The sequence below is a fragment of the Phyllostomus hastatus genome, unplaced genomic scaffold, assembly GCF_019186645.2.
Source record: "Phyllostomus hastatus isolate PE091 unplaced genomic scaffold, TTU_PhHast_1.1 phas_scaffold_1066, whole genome shotgun sequence".
In the NCBI taxonomy this organism is placed as follows: Eukaryota; Metazoa; Chordata; class Mammalia; order Chiroptera; family Phyllostomidae; genus Phyllostomus; species Phyllostomus hastatus.
In genome coordinates, this window is record NW_025334004.1 from 9,069,484 (window position 1) to 9,092,572 (window position 23,089).

The 23,089-nt window shown below is 47.2% G+C and overlaps 1 protein-coding gene across 2 annotated transcripts in view; it reads right to left on the reverse strand.

The window, feature by feature from the left end:
• Positions 1-381: 381 nt before the first annotated feature.
• Positions 382-23,089, reverse strand: part of ALDH18A1 (aldehyde dehydrogenase 18 family member A1) — a 38,122-nt gene continuing 15,414 nt past the window's right edge. Inside the window, exons 6-18 of one of the 2 annotated variants that reach the window (XM_045854404.1) lie at positions 21,006-21,158; positions 20,480-20,570; positions 17,318-17,442; positions 16,422-16,566; positions 15,436-15,509; positions 14,159-14,252; positions 11,561-11,781; positions 9,467-9,604; positions 7,293-7,488; positions 7,068-7,189; positions 4,669-4,855; positions 3,558-3,653; positions 382-1,413 (exon numbers count right to left, since the gene is read on the reverse strand). In XM_045854404.1, coding sequence (XP_045710360.1) covers positions 1,232-1,413; positions 3,558-3,653; positions 4,669-4,855; positions 7,068-7,189; positions 7,293-7,488; positions 9,467-9,604; positions 11,561-11,781; positions 14,159-14,252; positions 15,436-15,509; positions 16,422-16,566; positions 17,318-17,442; positions 20,480-20,570; positions 21,006-21,158 — 1,824 coding nt within the window. In that variant the 3' untranslated portion in view covers positions 382-1,231. Of the gene's footprint in view, positions 1,414-3,557; positions 3,654-4,668; positions 4,856-7,067; positions 7,190-7,292; positions 7,489-9,466; positions 9,605-11,560; positions 11,782-14,158; positions 14,253-15,435; positions 15,510-16,421; positions 16,567-17,317; positions 17,443-20,479; positions 20,571-20,999; positions 21,159-23,089 lie in introns of both variants that reach the window. The other variant, XM_045854403.1, reaches the window with a different exon arrangement.

Here is a 23,089-nt window from a genome sequence, read left to right on the forward strand (position 1 = left end):
CAGGGCCCCCAGGAACAAGCACTGGATAGAGGGAGGAAGAAGGGTTAGAGCTGTCAACAACACAGGCGACCCTGAAGCGACAGGCCCGCCCAAGTGGACCCTGGGTGGACCCAGCACAGCAGAAGCATGCTCCTGTGGTAGACACCCGACTTCGGGCCGACAGCACCCCTCTAGTCCTTCCACTCGGGGCCTCGTCTCCTCACTCCCAGCCCAAGTCCCTCCCCTGGGCAGCTACCTGGACTGCGTCTGCTGGCACTGTGGAGGCAGAGAACCCGGCTGTCTCCCAGCCAGCTTCTAGAGGAGACCATGAGTAGAGGCAGGGCTGTGGGGGTCACAGGGGAAGGAAACGGAGGACAGGGCAATAGGCAGTGGCACACAGGCTTTTCATAAGAACTTTATTTCTCAAAACGAGGGAAGAATCCAAAGTACTAAAATAATCCTCTAATTTTATTTTGGAGGGAAAGAAAAGGATGATATAATAATTCATACAAAAATTTCAAGCGTAATTGTTGTAGATACTTCATCCTGAAATGCGCACCTCCTGTCTGCAGCTACAGGTTCCGAAGCATCATGGGAAGTCTCCCGGACTCGGAGAGGCTGTCAGTGTCTGGAATGCTTATTTACATTTGCTCCGCAAATAAATACAGAAGATTAACCTTCCCAGTGGAATGGGTTAGGTCCATTTTTGTGATTGTTTTTGATGTGAATGCTAAAAGGGCTGACCCTCTTCTAAGTTCCAAACCTTTCCTTTCCAGAGACGACTACAAGTGTAAAGGAAATGGAATGTGGAAAGACTCCCTGGGTGTGGCCAGCTCTCATGCACGCAAATGCCAAGGGAGGCCGTACCTCACTGAGGCGATAAGGTGGGAAGCGGTCCTGGTTTTTCTGTCGCCTCTTATGCGGGGAAACCACACCGTTCTGTTTCTATTACTGCAGAAAACTGGACCGTACCAAGCAAAGTCCCTGTCTGGAGCAATTAGCTAAGTCTCTAGCCATAACAATTATTTTTTAACTTAAAAAATGAGAAGGAAAAAAGAAAGCAGTGAACTGGATCACAGGTTATTAGCCAAGACTGATGTTGCCAAACTGAGCCCAGAAGCCCTGGTGCTCCTTCCACCAGGAAGACCCTTCCAGGATGCGGGAGACAAGACCGGGCTCATCCCCTGAGATTCTTAAGACAAGTCTGACTGTGAAGATGTTCTGGAACGTTCTGGCTCTTCTCCGAGTGCTTTCAGTTGGTGTTTCTCTGAGGAACAGGGAGGTTCTCGTGAAGGTATTTTAAACTTCCATGCTCTGAGAAGTCTGAGACCACGTGGTCCTGCCCTCGCAGCAGCCACTTAGTAGTCAGCAGTCCCTCAAGTCCTACTGGTCCCCGCGCGTGGATTCTCGAGGTGCTGATTCCCACCTCAGCTCCTGCAAAAAGGCACGGATGACAGTGTGGCTCTCCCCGGGCTCTGCTTCCCCGGTGTCTGCGCACCAGCCCCTCACGCCCCTCCCTGGGCCCTCCCTCCCAGTGCCCACTCCTGCCCCGTCCTCCCCAGGCCAGCTGGAGTTCCACTGTCCCCGTGTGGCACTGGCTGCTGGAAATCATGAGCCCCCCTCTTGAAACAACGTGTGGGCCTCTCTTCCATGCTTTACTGGAAGTGCTGTCTCTGATATCTGTTTAATGTCTGGATTGTGTATCATATTTTGATATTTGGGAATTTTTTGACATGTATAACAATGTCTAGTATGGAGTTTTGATCTCCCTAAATATTCTTCAAGTCTTAGAAAGTAAGAGATGTGTTCTCTGTACCCCCAGAATTCTCGGCACTCGGGCACCCCTCAGACAGTTACTGAATACATGAAAGGGCTCTGCTCATTTCCCCACCCTCTAGGCCCAGATGTGGGGGCCTCAGGGTTTTCCTGGGGTGGCTCAGAGTTCCACTCCACACACGGCGGAAGCAGGGTTCCCTTGCTCTTCACGACTGTACTGGGCATGTACCAGGTACGAGGCCATGGGGATACAGTGGCGAATCGCTGATACAGGTCCCGCTTTGGGGGAGTGTATATTCTGTGGTGATGGAGTGAAGGGTGCTGTGACAGACTGCATGGGTGGGGGGATAACACTGGATAGGGTGGCCAGGGATCACCTCCCTGAGGAGGGGCCTTTCGGCTGAAACCTGAGCAGTGGAAGAAGGCAGCCAGGGGAGGGGCAGGGGAGGGTGCAGCCTGCAGAGAGAGGAGCAAGGGCGGGGACCTGAATTGGAGTGAGCCTGGGAGGAGGAGGGGGAGTACTTGAAAGAGTGTGACCACCAGATTCAAACCCTGGTTTAAGTGGCTCTGGGCCCACTCCCTAACCATCTTTTGTGCTTCAGTTCTTTTCATTAAAAAAATGAGAAAAATAATAAGAATCTATTCCGTTGAGGTACATGTGATACTGCATGTGATGCACTTAACACATGTGCTGGGAATACAGTAAGTACTCAGTGAATATTACACATCACTGTTATTAATGCATTTGACTTGGCCAGAGTGTGAGCCTGTGCTTGGAGCTGGGGATGGAAGGACAATGGAGTGGGCTGGTCTCTTGCTTTCCCCCCATCTCGACTTTCACTCAAAAGCTGGGCACCTTAGCCCTTACGCTGCTGTTTCTTCTGCAAGATCACGGAATACAAAGTCCAGTGCAAGTGATGTAATAATGAAATCAAAACCCCAACATAATGGAAACAGGGAATTAAAAATAAAGTGTCTACCAACTAAAAATAACTGAGTAAAATTCCCTTTAATAACCTTTAATGATGCAGTGAGAACTATTTCTCTGGGCAGATCATCTATTCAAAAGTTCAGAGGGATTAAAAGGTTTTAAGTGGTTGAAATACTTCTCAAATGTGTCATAAATGCCTCTATTGGAACTTTGTATACTGGTGCCCCTGAAAACCACAGAGAGTCTGAAAAATCCCCGTGCTACCGGGGATGGAGGTTTTATTGTTAGTGATGGAAGGGGGAGAAGGGTGTCCTTCTGCAGCTTTTTATTTCAGTCTGCTTTAGAAGTAAACCTTGTACCTCTGGGCTCAGCCGTTTGGTTTTGAGGCTGACACATAAGCCCAGCAGAGGCACTAACACCCGCTTTCGTCCTGTCCACATGGGGAATTCTTAGTTCAGATGCAACCTGGCTGTGTCCTTCTAAAGAAGTGAGCCCGCCACCACAGTGCTCTCAGGGACCTCGGCAGGCACCTCGGCAGGCACACCTGTCACAACCTGTGTATGGAGCCAGGCCGTGGTGGGAGGGACCCTGGCTTTGGGCTACGTGACTTTGTATAAGTCACTTCACTTCTTTGACTCTCACTTCCCCCATGTACAAAAAAGAGAATACAAGTACCTATCTTCTTAACATGTGAAGTGCTGAGCACAGGACTTCTACCAGCTATCATTTTCTCTCCTATACCCACCTCCCCCAACTCTGTCTCTATCATCTCCACCAAGCACGAGACCATAAAGGAGAGGTGTCTCCTCCACCCTCACCACGCTCCGTGGACCACACAGTGGTGGCTTTCTCCCACAACCGTCTTTCTTACCCAGTCCAAAGCGGTAGCCATCAGAGAAGCGAGTGCTGGCGTTCCAGAATACACAGGCACTATCTACGTGCTGGAGAAAAAACTCTGCTGTTTTCTCTGTGGCATAAAGAGAAGAAACTGGGTCAGGAGGACCCACAGAAAGTGCCCGCTTCCAGTCACTCACCAGCGACTCGCTGGGGTAGGGTCCGGGCCCCTGGGGAGCTTCCCCACATGTTAAACATCAAGATTTGTGGAAAACACAAAGAGGAAGAAGGCAAACGAACTTCGTCAGTCACTGCTGCAGAGAGCATAGTTGCCTGGGCTGGAGCCCAGATCTCCCGCTGCAGACGTACCCTCGGCGCTGCAGTGGCCTGTCTACACTGCTTATTTATAGGCTCTGGGGCCAGAATGCTTAACTCTGAGCTCTTAAGTTCACACCCACTAGCTTGGTGACCACGGGCGGGTTTCTGAACCTCTCTGTGCCTCAGGAAAATGGGGACTGACAACATGACCTAGCTCCCAGGAGGTGGAGGGGATGAGGTGAACTGATGTCCACAGCACACACATCGCAGTCCAGCACCCGGGTAAGAGCTCCGTAAATGTTGGCTGTTGTTATCGCTGCTGCTGTGATTCCCCGACAAACTGACTGTCAGTTCCTGGAGGGAACCATCCTGGCTTCCTGCGTCACTCACTGGGCCTCAGAGCCTGACACTTAGGCATGTCTTACAACACATACATGTCTGTAGAGGGAATGGATACTGTGGAGTTGGTTCTGCCCTTGATCTCCTGAACCTCAGTTTCTTCAGCTGTGAAATGGGTGTATTGCAAAAACCTGGAAGGGCCACTGTATGGATTAAATAATAATGCCTGTAACGCAGGAATCATTGTTAAAGTGGAGCTAATCGTCTCTTCCTGGCCTCCCCCCACAGGACCACTGTCACAGTGCAATGAGGTAACAGATGTGAAAGCACTTGGCAAACCAGCAAATGCAGCTGACACCAGGCATCATCATTAGTCTGTGCAGATTATGTTTTCCTGCAGGCCAAGAGGGGCTGAGCGCAGCAGAGCCACCTCGGAGACTGAGGCAGAGAGCGCAGACACCACCATATGCTTGGAGCGCCTGCACACTGACCGTTCTCTGTGACGATGACGTCCGTGTGGGAGCTGCCGTACTTGTGGATGTGGTCGATGGCATCCTGGACGCTGTCCACCACTTCAATGCACAATTCCAGGTCCCCGTACTCAGTCCGGAGGGACTTCACTTCAGAGGGGCTGAAGGTCAGATAGGAGGCGAACTTGGGGCCTGCGTGAATTTTCACCTGGAACAGAGGAAGGCCAGGGGAAGCAACAGAAACACAAGGAAGCAAGTGCACCTCTTCCTCTAGGAGCGGACAGCAGGACGAGCCTGCAGATGATAGGCCTGGGGTTCCTGTGGCCTGGAAAGCTAACCGCTAACCTAGTCCTCCTTTTAAAGGCAGCTTGCTTTTGAAAATGCTGACTGACCACAGGCCAGCAATGGGCCCTCAGCAAAACTGGAGCAGGGATTTCAGCAGGAAGCCTCTGAACACTAAAAATGTGCAAGGTAGCCCTGGCTGGTGTGGCTTAGTTAGTTGGAAGCACTGTCCCCTAAAACAAAAGGTCACAGGTTTGATTCCCAGTCAGGGCACATGCCTGAGTTTTAGGTTCAGTCCCTGATCAGGGTGCACATGGGAGGCAACTGATCAATGTTTCTCTCTCTCCCTCTTCTTCTCTCTCTAGAATCAATATATATATCCTCAGGTCAAGATTTAAAAAAATGTGCAAGGCATTTAATGGGTTAACCACATAAGCCCCTGACTGCTGGCACTTCATTAACATGAACTCACCTGCTGTAAACACCCCATTCCCTGCATATGGGACCTGCACACTGGGCTCAGGGAAGGGGACATGCCACATGCACATGTCTATCCTTGCATCCTGGGGAAGTCCCAGGTGTACTTCGGAGGAACAGGCCCGGGCTGGCAACCACGTCAAACTGTGGCTACTTGCTAAGAGTTCCAACTTTGTTGGTCAGGCTCCACCTCAGGTTCAACTCAGCTCCAGCCACAGGGGCTGCTTCTACTCCTGCCTGCAGGAATTAAAGGGTTTTGAGGGTGGTTACTAAGCACCTACTCAGAGGTCTGAGTCCACTTAAGCCTTGTTCACAGAGACCTCCCAGGTAGGGTTTATGCCTTGATTCTCTGGGACCATGCACTTGCTCAGTTCAACTTACAACAAGCGGTGCCTGTCCTGCCCTCGTTGCTCCTGGGGCCCTGTGTGGTTTCCTACCTGAGACCCACTTCCTCCAGGCCTGGAGTCCAACCATGCTCCTCAGAGACTGGGACCCCACGAGCCCAGCTCGGGGCAAGTCCCCATGCCGGTTTACTGGCTGCGATGCAACGGTGCGGCATGAAGTACGCCTAATGACTCGCGGCGATCTGAGGCATTTCAAGGCACTCCTGAGGAAGCCTGAGGATGTCACAGGTTTGTCTGAATCAAGACTGGGGTTTTTTTCCTGGCTAAAGGAGTGCTTTCTCCTGTCCAGCCCAGTGTGGTGCCTGGTGCACACGGGGACCTGATCAAACAGGCCACTAGCGTAAAGTAAGGCCCAAACACAAGTGAGCATGTTATCTAACTCCCTTTAATTTGTGGGGTGCATTTTTGTTTTCAAAACAATCCTTTCGGGTTCTCACTGAGTCCATGCCACATTTATAAACTCACTGGAGCCTTCCCTTCCAGCAAAAGGGTGGAAGGGGAGACACAAAGCGACCAAGGCCCGAGGTCACTTTCTCTCCTGCTGGGCTAGTTCACAGGATTCTGAAAGGGTGCCATGACAGCAGGTATCAAAGCTTAAAATACATTCTGACAGAAAACTTAAGACTATCCATGTTTGTCTGGAAAGCATCTACTTTTTGCAATTAGGAATTTAAGATGGAGCATACATTTATGTTGGAAATTTACTGGCATTGGTTGTTTAGAACCTTCATGATGTGATAAGAAAATAATCTCAGAAAAAGAGGATATCATACAAATTGCTGACTCCCAACTATCACTGTATTAAGTACATTAATATTGGTAACTGAAGATATCTGTGGAAGGGTAGATGCAATACATTTTTGGTTTGAGAACATTTCTGCACATATTTTCAAATCGAATCCCAACAGGCCTGTGTTCAGACACGAACTGTGAACTATGCACCCGAATAAAGGCTGCCATGTGATCTACCCCATCTTTGAACCCCCTCGGCACTCAACACGCTCCACGTTGTAACGGAGCTGTTTGTGCGTGGGTTCTTCCATCTACTAGACTGTCAGACGGCAGAGGCCACGTCTTCACGTCTTACTCATCTCTGTGTACTCGGCACAGAACTTTGTACACAGCAGATGTTCAAAAATATTGCTTCTTGAATGCCTTACACGGTTCGGCAGATGCTCCCGGTCTAATCCCACAGGCTTCGCAGTCTCCACGCGGAAGGCAGAAAGTGATGGATGAATCCCGTGAGACTTGTCTTACCTGCTCCACTCTCAGCATGTCAATGATCTGGTCAAACAGCGGTGTTCTCAGCAGGTCTCGGTGGATTAGAAGGGTCTCCAAAGCGTTACAGGCAGCTGGATATTCACATTTAGAGTCTCTGACTAAAGAAGGAGGACAAAGAATTGTTTTTATTAACATGATCAAGAGCCGCAGAGGATGTGACGGATGTTTTGCCCGTGCAACAGGGGACCCCACGCAGCTCACCTAGTCTGGATGCTTTATCGACACTGGCCTCGGAATCCACATACATGTGGCAGATCCCTTCACTGTGCCCCATCACTGGGATCCCCTTCGAGGCTTTCTGGATGTCTCTGACCAGCTGGGAAGAGCCACGTGGGATGATCAGATCTATGATTTTGTCTAGTCGGCAAAGATCTTCCACCTCTTCTCTGGTGTTCACCTGAAGAAGGAGAGAATGAAAAGATAAAGAGCATGTCTCCCGGCCCCATGAGATCTAGAAGTAGCAACATCTACTTTACAGGCACACACTTGCACCTCCTAATAACTACATTGGGCACGGTGAAAACTCACTCCAAAACAAGATTCAGTCCCAATCACGGGAACTGATGCTGTCCAGCAAGTGCTTACCAAACACTGCACGTTGGGTGCTGCGCCCTGCGTGACAAAACGTGTGGGACATGGTCTCTACCCTCCAACAGCTCAGAGTCGAGTAGGGAAGACGGGGCTAGGACGCAACTAGCTACACACCGGGCAGATCACTTTTAACCTTCTAGGAGAGGTATTATAAAGTGCACCCTCTGGAAGGTGGAGGAGGTACCAATTATGCCAGGTGACAAGCATCTCAAGAGAAAGTGGCTGCTCTGGTCGTTCCCAGCCACAGCCTGGATGACAGGTTGGGTCTTGCTGGGGAGTTGTAGCTCCTCCTGACGTCACCGACAGCCTCAGCCCTGGGCGGCTGGCCGGACCAACCGAGGTGCTGTGTTAGGACAGTGAAATTACGGGTACCTTTCTGTCTTCTTGATTTTTGATTTTCCCCTTCGTGGTCATGTTACTTACAACGGAAATACAAATTTACACATACAAAAATGTTCGCAGCAACTGTAATCTGCATACTCCAAAAATGGAAACAACCCAAATGTTTATCACAGAAGAAAGGATAAACTGCAGTATGTACATACAAATAAAATACTATATGGCAGTGAAAGAGCAATCTACCGGCAGATGCAACGATGTGGATGAATCTCACAGACATGACAATGAACAAAAGAAACTCAACATAAAAGAGTGCATTTGGTATGAGTCCATTTATATGAAGTTCAAGAACAGGCAAAAGATGTGAAAGAAGTGAAACAATGGCTCCCTGCTGGAGGTGATGGGGCGCGCTAATCGGGAAGGACACGGGGGCTTCTGGGGGCTGGAAATGTTCTCTGTCTTGACACAGCTGGTGGTTATGTACATGTGTATGGACAAAACCACACTGGATCTGTGCACTTACTGTATTTGTATATTGCTAGGAAGAGGGTGAGGGCAGAAGTCTGTTGAATTAAGCTGGGATATGGTAGAGCTGTGGCTTGAATCCCTAAAATCTGTGCTCTTTACACCCACTATGCTGCCGTAAGAAAAGCCCAGATTCTCATCGATGAACATGAAATGCAAGAGGTTTGTAGACCTCCCCAGCAGCCAGAAGGACCCAGGAACGTGGTGCGAGTGGGCCTTAACTGGAAGAGGAGGAGGATTTGGAGCCAGCCTAAGTCCAAATCCAAACCCTGCTACAGGCTGTGTGATTTGGGATGAGTTACTGAACTCTGAGACCATTTTTTTTTCCATCTATAAAATAGGCAGAAATGGATATTTTCTCATAGAGTTGTAGAGAGGATCAAGTGAGACAAGGAAGAATAGTGCCTTGCCCATAGTACATGCTCAATAAATTGTAGCTCTTACTATTTGGTTCAGAAACTACAGTTGACAGTTGAGGAGTATTAGAGACTGGTTAAAATGATGACTATAATAATAATAATAGCAATGACACAGCATGACCTAATTCTTACATGCTCCATGGTGGTTTATGACTAACTCATAAAATTTATCTCATCTGATTTGGCCCAAGTCGCTCTGCCAGTGAGCAAGCCCAGGCCTCACACTCTCAGTCTGGTACTCCTGTTGCTCTGTGACCTAAAGAATGAAGGGCTAATAGGCATCTTTATAGACCAACAGTGCCAGGACACAGCTGTATGAGAGTGGCCTTCCTAAGCCACTGAAGACCCAGGCGTTGTCCAATGTTGGCAGACGCACAGGACCTGCTGCCACATCAATCGAGTCTGCTGGTGGCCTGGACTTCCATGGCCTAAGCTTTGCTTCATATACCCCAAGGCCTGACCTGGCCCCTCTCGGTCCGACTTGCGTCCTCAGGGACCTACCAGCTGTACTGCCTCCTTGACGCCATGGATCGAGAGGGCCTCCTGGGTCAGCAGGTGAAGAATCCGGTTGCTGTGTGCAGCCTCCTTCCCTCCTTTGAGTAACAAGCCATTACCACTTGCAATAGCCAAGGCTGCCACCTGGAGACGGAAGGGGAGAGCAGTGAACCAAAGGGAAAAGCAAGAGCAACAGTAACGTCAGCACACACTGGGCACTTTTTCTGTGCCAAGCACTGACTTAATCACTTTAAAAGGCCTATTCTAATTCATCTTCACAACATTCTAGTGAATCAAATACCTGTCTTATCTCCGGCTTTACAGATAAGGACACTGAAGCCCAGAGAGGCTGGTGACTCCAAAAGGTCCCATAGCTTCTAAGTGGCAGGGCCCGGAGCCCTGACTGAGCCAAACCACCCAGACCTTAGGGACTAAACTGTAAGTCTTCCTTAGCCCATTAGCAAAGTAACCCGAGTTAGGTGTCCAAGGTCACATGTGCTGCCCCCCACTCTGCTGTGGCCCGGGTGGAGGACGAGGGCTCCGCTGCCTCCTGACTCAGTGCTTGCTCCACCTGACTTGAGCAGAGGTTGGGCGGCATTTCTGGCCACATCTCCCACTGGCTCTGTACTTGTTCTGAGGGCTCTAATTGCCTGGTGCTGAGAGCCTGGAGAGGCCTAGAGCTCCCACCAGCCCAGACGGCTTGGGCAGAGGCGGCTGGGAGAGGAGCCAGCGGTCCAGGAGGAGGACCAGTCACCCTCCTAGGGCACAGAACGAACCTCACTGCCCCAATCATCCAAGGCCTGAAGCTGCACTTTCTGAATGCTCCCGGAGTAAATGAAAAGCATCCCGTTTTTGTTAAATAATGATGGAAGACACTTTCCTTGCTAAAAAACCTTATCTGAATATGTTAATCTACAGATTAGTGGCTCTTACCTTGTTGGTTGTTTTTTTGTTGTTGTTGTTGTTGCTGCTCATAAACCCCTTATAGAAGTTATGTAAACTTTCTCCAGATAAATGCCCAAACATGCTGAATTCCACACACAACTTCTAGGATTTAAGCATTCTGTGATGCTATCCAAGGTTAAGACCCTAAGTGAGGAACCTCAGCTGTAGGTGGCTAAAAAAAGAGACCTCTAACTCTGTGCAGTGCCAGCGAGCACGGATAACAGGTGGCAGAGGAAGTCCATGGACACAGCCTGCGTGGAGACTCAGGACCATGTCCACTAGCAGAGGGGGTTCTGCAGTGCCCCCTGGGGCATCTCTGAGAGACAGGTCAGAAGGGTGGTTTGAATCCCTAAAATCTGTGCTCTTTGGGAGCACCATGGAGAACAGGCTGGTGTTAGGTCATGTCAGGGAGTACCTTCCACAGAGTGCTCTGGACTTCAGGGTCACTAAGGCCCTACAGCAAAGAGCGCAGGCTGTTCATTTTTCAGATAGACTCTTTCAGAATTCATGGCTAGTGCAAAGAAAGAGTTGGTGTCACCATTCTGGATAGTCCAGGGGAAGAACGGTCTCAGATTTCTGGGAGAAAGTTTAGGGCAACAAGAGCATGGCTGCTTGGCAAGCCGTTTCACATGTGGTTTGTCAACACTGGCCTGTGCTATGCCGGGTTCCTGAAAGAGGACTATATTTTAGTTTCCATTACTACTAGACGTCCTTTTTCTAAGAGATGCACCTGCAGGAAGCCACCTGTGACACTGATAATAAAGGGGCCTTTTTCGCGTCGGCAAAACCAGCTAGGAGATGAACGACCCTACAGGAGGCTAGCAGGGACTCTGTCAGGGAGCAAAGAGCTCAGCGAGCTAAGATGTTGGGCAGTGAGCTCCCATGCCACCGTATGGTTCATCAGGGCTCACGGCCCACACCCACACTTGTAAGTTTCACAGTAATAACGTCTATACACTTCAGTTTCTTCAGCTGTAAAATGGACATATAAGTACCTACTTTAGAATTACTGGAACAACCAATAATATAAGTTACCTTAAGAACAACCTGAGAATAAACCTCAAAAATTATCTTTGTGGGGGAAAAAAGATAAAACTTTCTCACTTAAAAAAAAAAAGAATCTTTGGGAGATTTATCTTGGTGTTAGTCACTTACCTGAGGTAGACAGTCAGGGCGAGACTCAAAGATGACCAGCAGAACTCCGATTGGGACAGTCACTTGTTCTAGTTCCAAATTTTTGGCAATCCGGGTCCGGCGCAAAACGCGCCCCACGCTGTCCTGTGAGGAGGCGGCAATCTGCCGCAGACCGATGGCCAGGCTGTTCAGTTTAGACGTGGAGAGGCTCAGACGTTTCATCAGGGGAGCTGCCAGTCTCCCTGGAGAGGTGTGGGGAATGCATGACAAACAGCAGATGTGGGCGGGCTGCACATGTACTGAACATGTGGTGCTGTGTCAGGGACAGACGTGGGATTTATGGGGTCTTGGGAAGACGGGGGCACGTCCTTCACACAGCTTTTCCAGTGTGGCGGTATACATTAGCATACACAGGTATGTAGACCAGACCCTTTGTGCAAGCAAGCTCAGTTCCAGAAACCGACATCTGCACAAGTAACTTGCAAGTAATGAGGATCTTATCACACCATTTTTATAACAGTGGGGAACTGGATCCCACCTATAAATTCAGACAATGGGCTACAATGCAGTTATTAAGCTGTTCAGAATATAGTTTGTGAAAAAGGAAAACTACAGAACAGCATGTGTGATAGGACCCTATTCATCACACATTTTATGTATACACGTCTGGAAGGCATAAGAACAGTAATGATCGCTGTCTATATTTCTGCATTATTTTAATCTTTTACAATGAATGATTTCATAATCAGACGCAATAAAGATTTTTTTTGAAATAAAAAGTTAAATAGAATTATAAGTTCACATATAAAACTTTCTTTAAATTTAAATACAACAGTGTGCATGGAATGATTCTCTATACTTACACGTATTCAAATATATGCATGTACATATATGTCTCAGGAAAACCACATGAAATCACACATCATGAATCATTACTGTGGTTAATGCTGAGATGAGATTATGAAAATTTCTCCATTCTTTTTTATAGCCACACCCACCTAGATAATAAAAAGATTTCTACTTTGGAGGGGAGGAACCAACCTTATATTAAGAAAAAACATTAAACCATCATTCTACCAAACAATATCATTTAACTATATCAATATTAATTTTCTTCAATTTCCCCCCCATGCTAAAAATCAAGTTTTAATTATGGCGCACATTAAGTGTTACAATCTAGTTTTTCACCTTACAATGCATACACATTTTCCATGTTGAAATAGTTATTTAATTCCTAGTGAGTATTCCATTGAGTTGATACAGATCAATGCACTTAACCACACGTACGTTATCCAGTACTCAGGCTGTTCCCCGTTTTCGGTGTGATGAATAATCCTGCTCTAAGTCTTTATGGGTAGGCCTGTTTTCTCCTCCTACAATATTTTCTAGGGTCAACTTCCTGGAACGGGCTTCCTGAGTCAAAGGGGATCACCACGTTCACGCAGACCCAGGACTTGCCTCCTAAGCCACTGTGTGTCCTCGTGAATTTCCAGACAGAGAAGACTGCGACCAGAAGTCAGAGTTCTGCCAACTGCTAGTAGTGCAACCTGGAAAAACAACTTTAACCTCTGTGGGTCCTAATTCTTTCACTTTAAATTATAAAGAACTGGATAAGTTCTCCTCATTTCTCCCATTTTTGAGAGTCTATTTTAGAACTTTCCAATACTGCAAAACTCCAAAAGCCCAGAAGTAAACCCTAAAGGAAGTGCCAAAGCAATGGCTCAAACATGTTTTAAGGAATGAAAATAATGTTGATGAGCCTTGGGTTCCTTTGAAGGGAACAATATTAATGTGGATGTTTAAGGCACACTTATTCAAAAGAAAATTAAAACCCCCATAAAATCAAGCCCCGCTATCGCAGGGTGCCAAAGGCAGAGAATTGGGAAACGGGAGAGAGTGAGCACCTACCCGATTCTACATATTCAGCTGTCTGCAAAGTGAGTTCGGCCACCTCACTCGCTCTACCACAGGCACCCCGGGGGGGTTCTGGTTGGCCCCTGTTGCTGAACCGGGGAAGACCCCACACTGGTTAATTCTCTGACAGATAAGCTGCCGTTCACCGCTGGCTGCATAAGCTGTTCTATGACTATTTCACAGGCACAGTCTGTCTGGGTTTGAGTCTCAGACCTGTCACAGGCCACAGGGTTGTAGGCATGTGACAACTTCTCTATGCTTCAGTTTTCTCCTCCCTAAAATCGGGATAATAAATAGCAGCTACCTCACAGGTACTACATTGTAAAGATAAAATAAGATTGTGTCTGTTAAGCTCTTGGCACAATGCCCAGCAACACAGAAAAGGCTCAAGAAATGTTAGCTGCTGTTAGCTGAATGTCAAGAATAGAGAGGTCCTCAATCTTCTTTTTTGTCTGCAAATTGCCATAATAGTCATGTGGGGAACAGAAAAAGCCCCTCGGGGGGCTGTACTAGAATACCTGGGAAAGGGGGTGGAAGCAGTGTGCATTGTTGGAGAGAGCCTAGTGAACACTAACCACCAACCCTCAATAAATAGGATGCATAATATATAATTTCTTCCTCAACGATCTTGACTTTAGGTAGACTATGATATAAGAATTAAATAAAACCCTCCTTAACGCTGACTTCAGATTGCCTGATATTTACCATCTGCCTCCTCCAAGTCTTTTTTGTTGGCTAATAGGATCTCATCTCGCTGGTCAGTCAACAGATCAGCCAGATGATGGATAATCTCCGCTCTCTAGGAGGAAAAGTAAAACATTAAATAAACAAACATATTAATCCAAAAAGTACGCACACCCGCTCTTCTAAATGTGCTCTTCTAACTATGCCAGGCCCTGCTCCCAAATCCAAGGTGACCAGTGACTAAAGTCTTTTTACTTCCTCTCACTCATTTCCCAACACAGCTCCTTTCTTTGTTTCCTTCCTCTCTCACTATTAACTCCCCCCTATTTCTTCTTACTTCTCTTCCTCGTTACCACTCCTAATTATTGTGATTAGCAAACCTTGGTCCAAGGTAGGGGAGGGGGTGTGACGAATTATACAGTTTATCTGGGACACAGGGCCAGCACTTTGAATCAGCGTGATACACACATCTCCACACATTTAATATCACTAGTTGTATATAGTTTGTTTTCCAGGTAAGTTTTTGCATCTAGTTTTCCTCTTTTGACAATTATTTCTTGAGTGAATTCAGTCAAGGGGGAGAAATCCAGTCCTGGATGCTGGAGGAAACCCCGCCCCTCCCCACCCAGACTGGGCAGTGTGGGAAGCCAGTGTGGTGATTGCTGAAGGAGTAGAAGTAGTTGAACAGAGAGAGAAGCTGAGCTAGGCTCTCTCTCCCTGTGCTTTACTTTCTCGACTTGTGGTTTTTTTCAACTCTCTTTTCCTTTCTCAGGTCAAAGTACTCCTCAGAAGAAATCTACAAACATCACTCTCAAATCCATCCTTAACAACACAAGGCTTGAGAAGCCTTACCCCAACCTCCCCACGGTTCCAGCCTCATTGTGTTTGCTACCACGACTGATTCACTGTGGACAGGGCCGGGCTAGGATTACGGAGCAGGCTCTTGAGCTTCTACCTTATGGATCAGTTAGATGATTTGGATGAGTAATTTTCCTACATTTACAGGCCCAGTATGTGCCAGGATTAGGGAGCCTCCCTGGTCTCATCATATTCATATTCATCATATTGATCAAAGCATCAGAGTAGTGGAAAGCTGCCTTAGGCCTCAGCCCACAAAAGACAAAAGGGAAAGTAAAATTCAGAAAAAGACAAAAGGCAGGGCACACGTGAACAGACTGGTGACTCAGACAGCTCTGGGGGACACGAGGAGTAAAGAGGGGATGGCAGGCCTGGCCGTGTCCTAAACCTCACAGCATGACTCACTCTGAAAATGAACAAAACCATCATAGGGTTACTACCTGCTCTGGTTCCAAAGTAGCCAACGTCCTTCCTCCCGATCGAGCCATTTCTCCCTGCTGTTCCACCGTAGGGCCTGTAAGCACATGTGCAAATTTCAGATCATGGTCAGCTTGGTTCGCCGTCACTACTTGGCTCATACGCAGGTTTGTCACATGTGCAGACCGTGCACTTGGTGTCTTGTTATGCTTGTTGCACACACAGAAATCACTCTGGCCAATAAAATGGCAAAGGATAGGCCAGAGTGACTCAGGCATAAACACAAGAAACTTGTCCTGTTCCTGGGGTGGATGATGTAACTCATGTCTTCTGGAGTTCTTGTCAGTTTCACTCTGGCCTCTGCTTTCTAACGTGCTCATATTTGTGAATGTAGACTATAGCACAAGTCTATCTCTGTGAACACTTGAGGGCACATACCAATCTTACGCTCCTCTAGTGCTTCCTGGTATGTGGCATCCAGCACCGACCTAGCATAATGTTTCTTGATGAAAATGGTTGCTTATACATTTTTTAAAGATTTTATTTATATGTTCTTTTAGAGAGCAGGGAAGGGAGAGAGAAAGAGGGGGGAGAAACATTGATATGTGAGAGAAACATCAATCAGCTGCCTCTCACAGGCACCCCAGCGGGGACTGAACCCGCAACCCAGGCATGCGCCCTGACAGGGAACTGAACCAGCGACCTTTTGTTTCGTGGGATGATGCCCAACCAACTGAGCCACACTGGTCAGGGCTGCTTATATTCTTTAACTTAGTGATTTTAGAGAGAATTAGGAGGCCTAGTTAGGCAGGTGAGATAAATTTTATAAAGCAAAGGAAAAGCCAGTTTTGCAAACGGTGTCCAAAACACCACCATGTCTCAAAATACCAGCACATCAGCTCTGGGAACCCCTGTTCCCAGACCGAGAGCTCGGTGTTCAGCTCCACCTAGGCAACGGCGTCGCTTGCTCCCACCCACAGACCACAGGACGCCACGAAGAACTACTCACCTGCAGGCTTTACTTCAGAAAAGAAGGTGCCAACTTTCTTTCCCTCTACGATGTCCGTGATGACGTGCCCCGACACTTTTGGGTGAGTTCCATTGGCAATAACCACCGAAGTGCCACCTTGCAAAGCCCAGAGGGCTGCTTTCACCTAGTAGGAGAGGTTAGATCCAAAGACAAAGTTCACACCTTTGCAGGGTCTAGTTATCCACACTTTGAATTTGCAAAATGACAGGAAATACAATGTGATACTGAGCAATTTAAGTACCCAGAGGGATGTTCCGGAAGCTCTGTAAGCACACCCAGCCCAACTGTGGCTTGTGCTGCTTAGAGATGAAGCAGTCGACCCTTCGTGCTCAGCGAGTTCCCTTTCCAGGACTGTAGTGGGACTCACGACTTCCACACTCGCCGTACTACACCTCAACTTACCGTCCAGTCTGGTGTTCGACCGGAGCCTGAAGCTGAGCACTTGTAGCTCTGTAAAGGGGACTTTTGTCCTCATCTCTGCCACTGCTATGTGATGCTGTATCTTGTGGGTATAACTTCTTAGAACAATTAATGGGAGAGAAGAATTTTTGCAACATTTCATCAAGAAATGTTTGAACTGATAACATTAGAGGATTTATGAATAATGAAACCTACACAGACCTCGCCTTTAAGCAGTTTACAATACAAATATACTCTTTATATAGTACTAATGAACAGAATACACATACAGACATGACTAAATACTGGTACACAGTGTGCACTAAGCCTGTATTTAGATATGTGCATACGAGTACGTAAGAGTGCATGTGCCTCGCATATGAACCATTAGCCCACAAACAACTGCAAACGTAAAAATGATGAGGCAGTGCTTTGGTTTCAGAGCTGTGACAGGCGGTGAAGGCCCCAGGTCTCACCTTGGCTTCCATGCCCCCCATGCCCACTCTCGACTTGGTTCCGAATGTCACAGACTGCTGATCTCCGGGATAGAATATATCAATGAGCTTTGCATCGTCTGACCCTGGGGGGCTGTCAAAGAGGCCTAAAAAGTAAACAAGGGTCAATCACCCGGCTTTAGTGGAAGTACGTGGCCCCCAAGAGAGGCCTCCCAGGCACTGCCAACCACTGTGTACTTAACTCATCTGGACGGACTCTGCTGCCCTACCAGTGCTACCCAGAAAAGAGAGCGAGGGACCAGTGGCGTCCACCCACACTGAGAAGCAGCTCCAGGAGGACTCGCATTACATACTTCTGTAACCAAGCTTAATAAGTCAATGTTTGCCAGCATCAGGGCATGGCCACATCCTTGGCACAAAATTTATCAGCCCCATCCACAGTCTACCCGGAAGCTGCCCTCATCTCTGCCATTGCTACTTATGATGCTGAACCAAAGGGTGGAACTGAAAAAGAGTGACTTTTAAAGAAAAGGCGCAGCAGCCACAACTGTTTAATGTGACTACTTCCCAGCAGGATGAGATGTGAAACCGGTTCCCATTAACTCTCACAGAGCCCTATTATACCACCCATGTGACGGGTGAGCCGTTGTGAAGGTCAGGCTGAGTTGGCAGAAGAGCACACGGCTCTTGAATTCAGTCCGGATTTATCATCACAAAGCTTGTGTCCCTTATATAACTGAGCAGAGTGACAAAAGAATTACGTGAAATGTTGTATGCATACAATCCAAGATTAAAAATCCTCACAATTTCACTCTGAGCAAGGTGGAGCCTTCGAACGGGAAAGAGGGGCCTGAGGAAATGGAGTCGCGTCTAGGCCTAAGGGGGACACAGGCAGGGAGGAACAGCGCCTGGTCCCAGCCTGGCTGAGGACATTGGGGCAGTGATGCTTCTGGTTTTAACTCACTGCTCTTCTTCTGCTAAAGTACACCCCTCTGCTGCCCTGTTCCAGAGCTTTAACACAACCCTGCTGAGCACACACTTTCTAGGGAAGCAGGGGTCAGGGGAGGGAGGAAATCGGTGTCTGTACAGAGCAAGTCAACGTGCAGCAGTGACAGCCAAGAGTCACCTCTCACAACCTCTGTCCACTGAGACCCAGCACGTCACAGCTCCCGGGATTCAGGGTCAGTTCTTCCCAGAGATACTGTACACAGAGGTCTGGGATTCTGAGGCTGTTTTGGTTTCATACAGCAGGATGGGCAAGGTTGGACTATTCTAAGCCAAACCTTCTCCAGAGACATCTAGGGGTTCCTGGCATTCTGATACTCTGCCTACCCTTTTTCCATTATAGCAGCCTCTCAAAGCCAGCAAGAGGATAATTACAATTCTGATACTGTTCTAAAAATCAACACTCGGTGGATAACCGATCAGAGGTAAAGAGCACAAACCTGTATGACCAATTCTGGTGTGTGTGGCTACATTAAAGCTGTTCACTGGAGTCTAGTTCAAACTGGGCTTTACACATTGATCTCTCAGGCTCACACCCTTCCAAGGGAAGAGTACCGATTTTTTAATTGAAAGGAGTAAGATTAGAAACTGCCTTCTACCAAGAACTAGCTATGTGACTTTGAATATACTATTTAACTGTTATGAATTTAATTTTTTATTTCTTCATCTGAATAATTGGGCTGCCCTACCGACTTTAGGGTTGTTACTAGGATTGAATAAACTGACATTCTCAAGTACATTCTCTAGAGCAGCATTTGAGCACAGTAGAAATTTAATTTAAAAAATCTGCTGATTAAATCTAAATGCCTTTTTCTCCAGGGTGGCTTACTCTTACCCCAAATTAGCCACGCCTATCCTGAGATTTCACATGTACAATGGATAAAACGGCACCAAGACTTTTTACAGGTAGAGACACTGACATGTAAGGATGGTAGCTCTGACCTCCAACACAGGCAGGGACTGACCGATCCACCTCTGTTTGCCCTTCGCCCCTGCCCTGACCTTACACGGGGGGAGTGCAAATGGAGAACAAGCCTGGCCAGGTTAACTTGCCTGGGATGTGGGCTGGGCACCAGCCAGCTTTTTCTGACCTCCTGGGAAGGTAATGGGGGACTTTGGGGATCTTGTAGGTTGGGCCTATTTTTGACATGGCTCTCCTATTCCTTATGGGTCAAAATGTAAAGGGGAACAGTGTAGGAAAATGGGAAGTGAATGGAGAGCCAAACTGGAGCCAAGAGGGGCCCCTCCATGAGGAGGGGGAAAAGACTAGAGTAACGCATTCGACATGGTGGCCACACAGCCTAGACTCTCTGCAGTGGCTCCAATATAAAATAATCTGTCTCGGGAATTACATTAAAAGCTGTAGGTGATCAACAGAATGACATATCACTTTATACCACTAGGACAGCTAAATCTAAAAGGCAGATGACAAGAGGTAAGTGTTGGCAAGGATGTGGAGAAACAAGTGCCCTCACGCACTGTGAGTGGGGGTGTAAAACAGTGCACTTTATAGCGTTTTGGAAATGGTTTACACGGTTAAATGGTATACATGGATTGGAAAATAGCCTGGCATTTCTTCCAAAGGCTAGACACAGAGTTATACCATATCATCCAACAATTCTGCACCTAGGTACAATTAAAAAGATGTTCACACTAAAACTTGTACATGGAGTTCACAGCAGCACGAGTGTATGATTTCATTTATATAAAGTGGCCGAAACAGGCAAACCAACAGAGACAACGTAGATCGGAGGCTGCGCTGGGCTGGAGTTGGTGGGGAGCCGAGTGACTGCCAACAGGTACGGGGATTCCTGTGGTGGTGAAAAAGGGCTCCGAAATCGCGATGAGGGCTGAAACACTGTATGAGGACACTAACAAACACTGGACTGTAAACTTTAAATAGGTGAGTGGTATGGCATGGTATGTGAATTACATCTTCATGAAGCTGCTATAAAAACAAATCTAAAGTGCCTGGAGATGACAACCTTTCAGCATTTAAACTGCATCTCCAGGACTACCCTCCTTCTTCTGAGTCATAAAAGCCCTTTGTCAGACTGCAGAGCTCAGAAAATAACGGTCCGTAGTAAAAAAAAAAATCAGAAGGACTCAAGCAAAAAGCGCTCCACATGTAGTATTTAAAACAAAGGCTGGCTAAAAGGAAAAGGCATTGCTTTGTACCTTCTACATCTGAAAGAATAATCAAGAGGTCCGTTTTCATTTCCACAGCCAGTCGGGCAGCCAGGCTATCATTATCTTTAACACTAATAACCTGGAATGCAGATAAAGTCAGAAGTGAGTGAGCTATACAGTTCAAAAAGACATTCACAGAAGTACTCAGCTAAGCTCTGGCAGGCAAAATTAATGACCAAGTACGTGGACGACAGGTTTTGTAGGGCCTTTCCATCTGCAAAACACCGTGCCTCCTTGGCAACCCTCCTTTCCAAACATGCACCGTTCCAGCCACTAAATGCACAGGCCATGCCCACAGCACCATCTTAAGTCTTAAACCACTCTCACACCTCACCCCGCTGAATGAAACCCTGTGGCTCCAGAAGAGCTTATGCACCACTGCTCACGATGCCACCTCCTCTCCCAGCTTCTCCATCTTGTCAGTGCCCAGCTTCCGGTGTTAGTGCATGCAGCATAGCGCAGCATTAGTGTCTCCAGCATGCTGGAGCCTTAGGAATACTTCACCCACATTTACCCCCTGGAGATCACTATTAGGCTCAGCTGGAGGGACAACAGCGTCGTTTGTGTTGACAATGGGGACGATGTTCATTCGGAGGAGCTCATGAAGTGTCCCATTGAGGTTCCGGCGCTTCTGTTCATCATGGAAATCCAAATTGGTCACCAAAATCTAAAAGGTTTAAATAGATCAAGAACACAGGAGGGAGAAAAATGATGAACTTCCTAGTAGGAATAGCATGCCAAGATGTTAAGACTGGGGGAGTTAATCTTTAGACTTGTGAGACCCAATACAGATCGCAATGGAACACACATCTTTGGAGGCTTACCCAATTTTTCTAGAGATGGGGAAAAAGAATCACTTGGAAGATTTAATGATGTTCAGGATTTTTTTGAAAAGTAGTTTTGAGAACTACCAAATCTCATCCATTCACAAAATTAAGAAAATTAATATATCAACTTTAGAGTAATACTGGGGAAAGTAATGACTGCCATTAGTCTCTAAAATATCTTTGTATCTCAGCATCCGCTTCAGGGTCTGGCTGCAGCACCTCTGGTGAGGGAGGACTGAGTAGTTTACCCGGCTGGGAAGCGCATGAGATCAAGGCAGGGGGCCGTGTCGTCACCGTCCTTGCTCTGCGGCTGGCCACTACTGCAGTTAGCAAAGGCTGTGTCTGAGCACGTGGGACTAATCTGAGAGGTGTATTGAGGTGAATCTTCAGTCACACCCTGAAAGGACTGGCATAACTTAGCTCAGAGGGAGAGGGGAGAGCTGGGTGTCGGGCTGGCAGTCAGCTCTGCTTGCCTGCTTGAATCCAAGTTGTCAGCAGTGTTTAGCAGGAGAGAAAGGTAAATGGGGATGAGGACAAAAAATTAAATAGCAACAAACCCTGAAGCTCATGAACATGTTTCACTGAGAACACTCTGATGTTTAAGGAAGAGGGTTCTCGTGCGTAAGGCAGGCCAAAGTAGGAATGGTTGGAGCAGGTGGTTGAGAAGGAAGGTACTGAAACAGTGGAAAGGCTATGCCCTGAACTAGGGTCTGGCTGTGGTAACTAACATAACAGCAGCCTGAATGATATAAAATGTGGGTAATGAAGGCAAAGTGGTAATATGTCTAAAGGAAATAATTTACTCACCCATCTGATAAAAATATATTGGGCTCTGGCTGGTGTGGCTCATGGATTGAGTGCCAGCTTGCAAACCAACGATTCCCAGACCACATGCCTGGACTGTGGGCCAGGTCCCCAGTAGGGGGTGCATGAGAGGCAACCACACACTGATGTTTCTCTCCCTTTTTCCTTCCCTTTCCCTCTCTCTAAAAATAAATAAATAAAATCTTTGAAAAAATACATTGGGTACCTCTGAAATGCCAGGCCCTGTACTAGCTGCTGGGATGGCAAATAAAAATGTTGATGCTTTGGGGAAAATGGAATGGGGCATATTTTTGTAAGGATAGATCACGAATTCCTTTTTAGAAAAGTTGAGTCCTCTAAGAAATAGGACTGGGTCAAAGAGCATACAGACTCTAGTCCTGGTGGTAAAAGGTGAAATAATAAAAGTAAACATGTGTGTGTAGCAGAGGCAAGCAGGAGATATAAAGTTCTCTTGAAAATACCTGTGGCTCCAGCAATTTAACAAATAAGAGGTAGGAGACAAGAGCCCTATGAGGGACAAGTATGTGCCTGGAGAAGGACAACCTCTCAACATGCAAATCAGTTTCATTTTTATGAAGAAAAAATAAGCTGCTATACTGTGTAAGTCTTTAACCTGACAAACAACTTGCTAGAGATTTCCAAAAGCCAATGAAAATGATCTTTCAAACAGGATCAGTAGAGAAAACAGGAAACTACAGGAAAGGGTACAAAAGGTAAAGATTTCCGGTAGATAAGACCACCAGCGAAGGCAAAGGTAGGAGAGAAGGGGCCCGCGTGGACGGATGCTTGTAGGCCGTGGCGGGGGTAGAGCTCCTTCTTTCACGTCAGTGGTAATGGGAACAATGGCTGATGTGCACTGACTTTTAATGTGACTTTCATTAAAGCAAACAAACAAACAAACCAAAAAAAGAGGAACAGCAAACCTGGGAAAAGGCAAAACAAAATA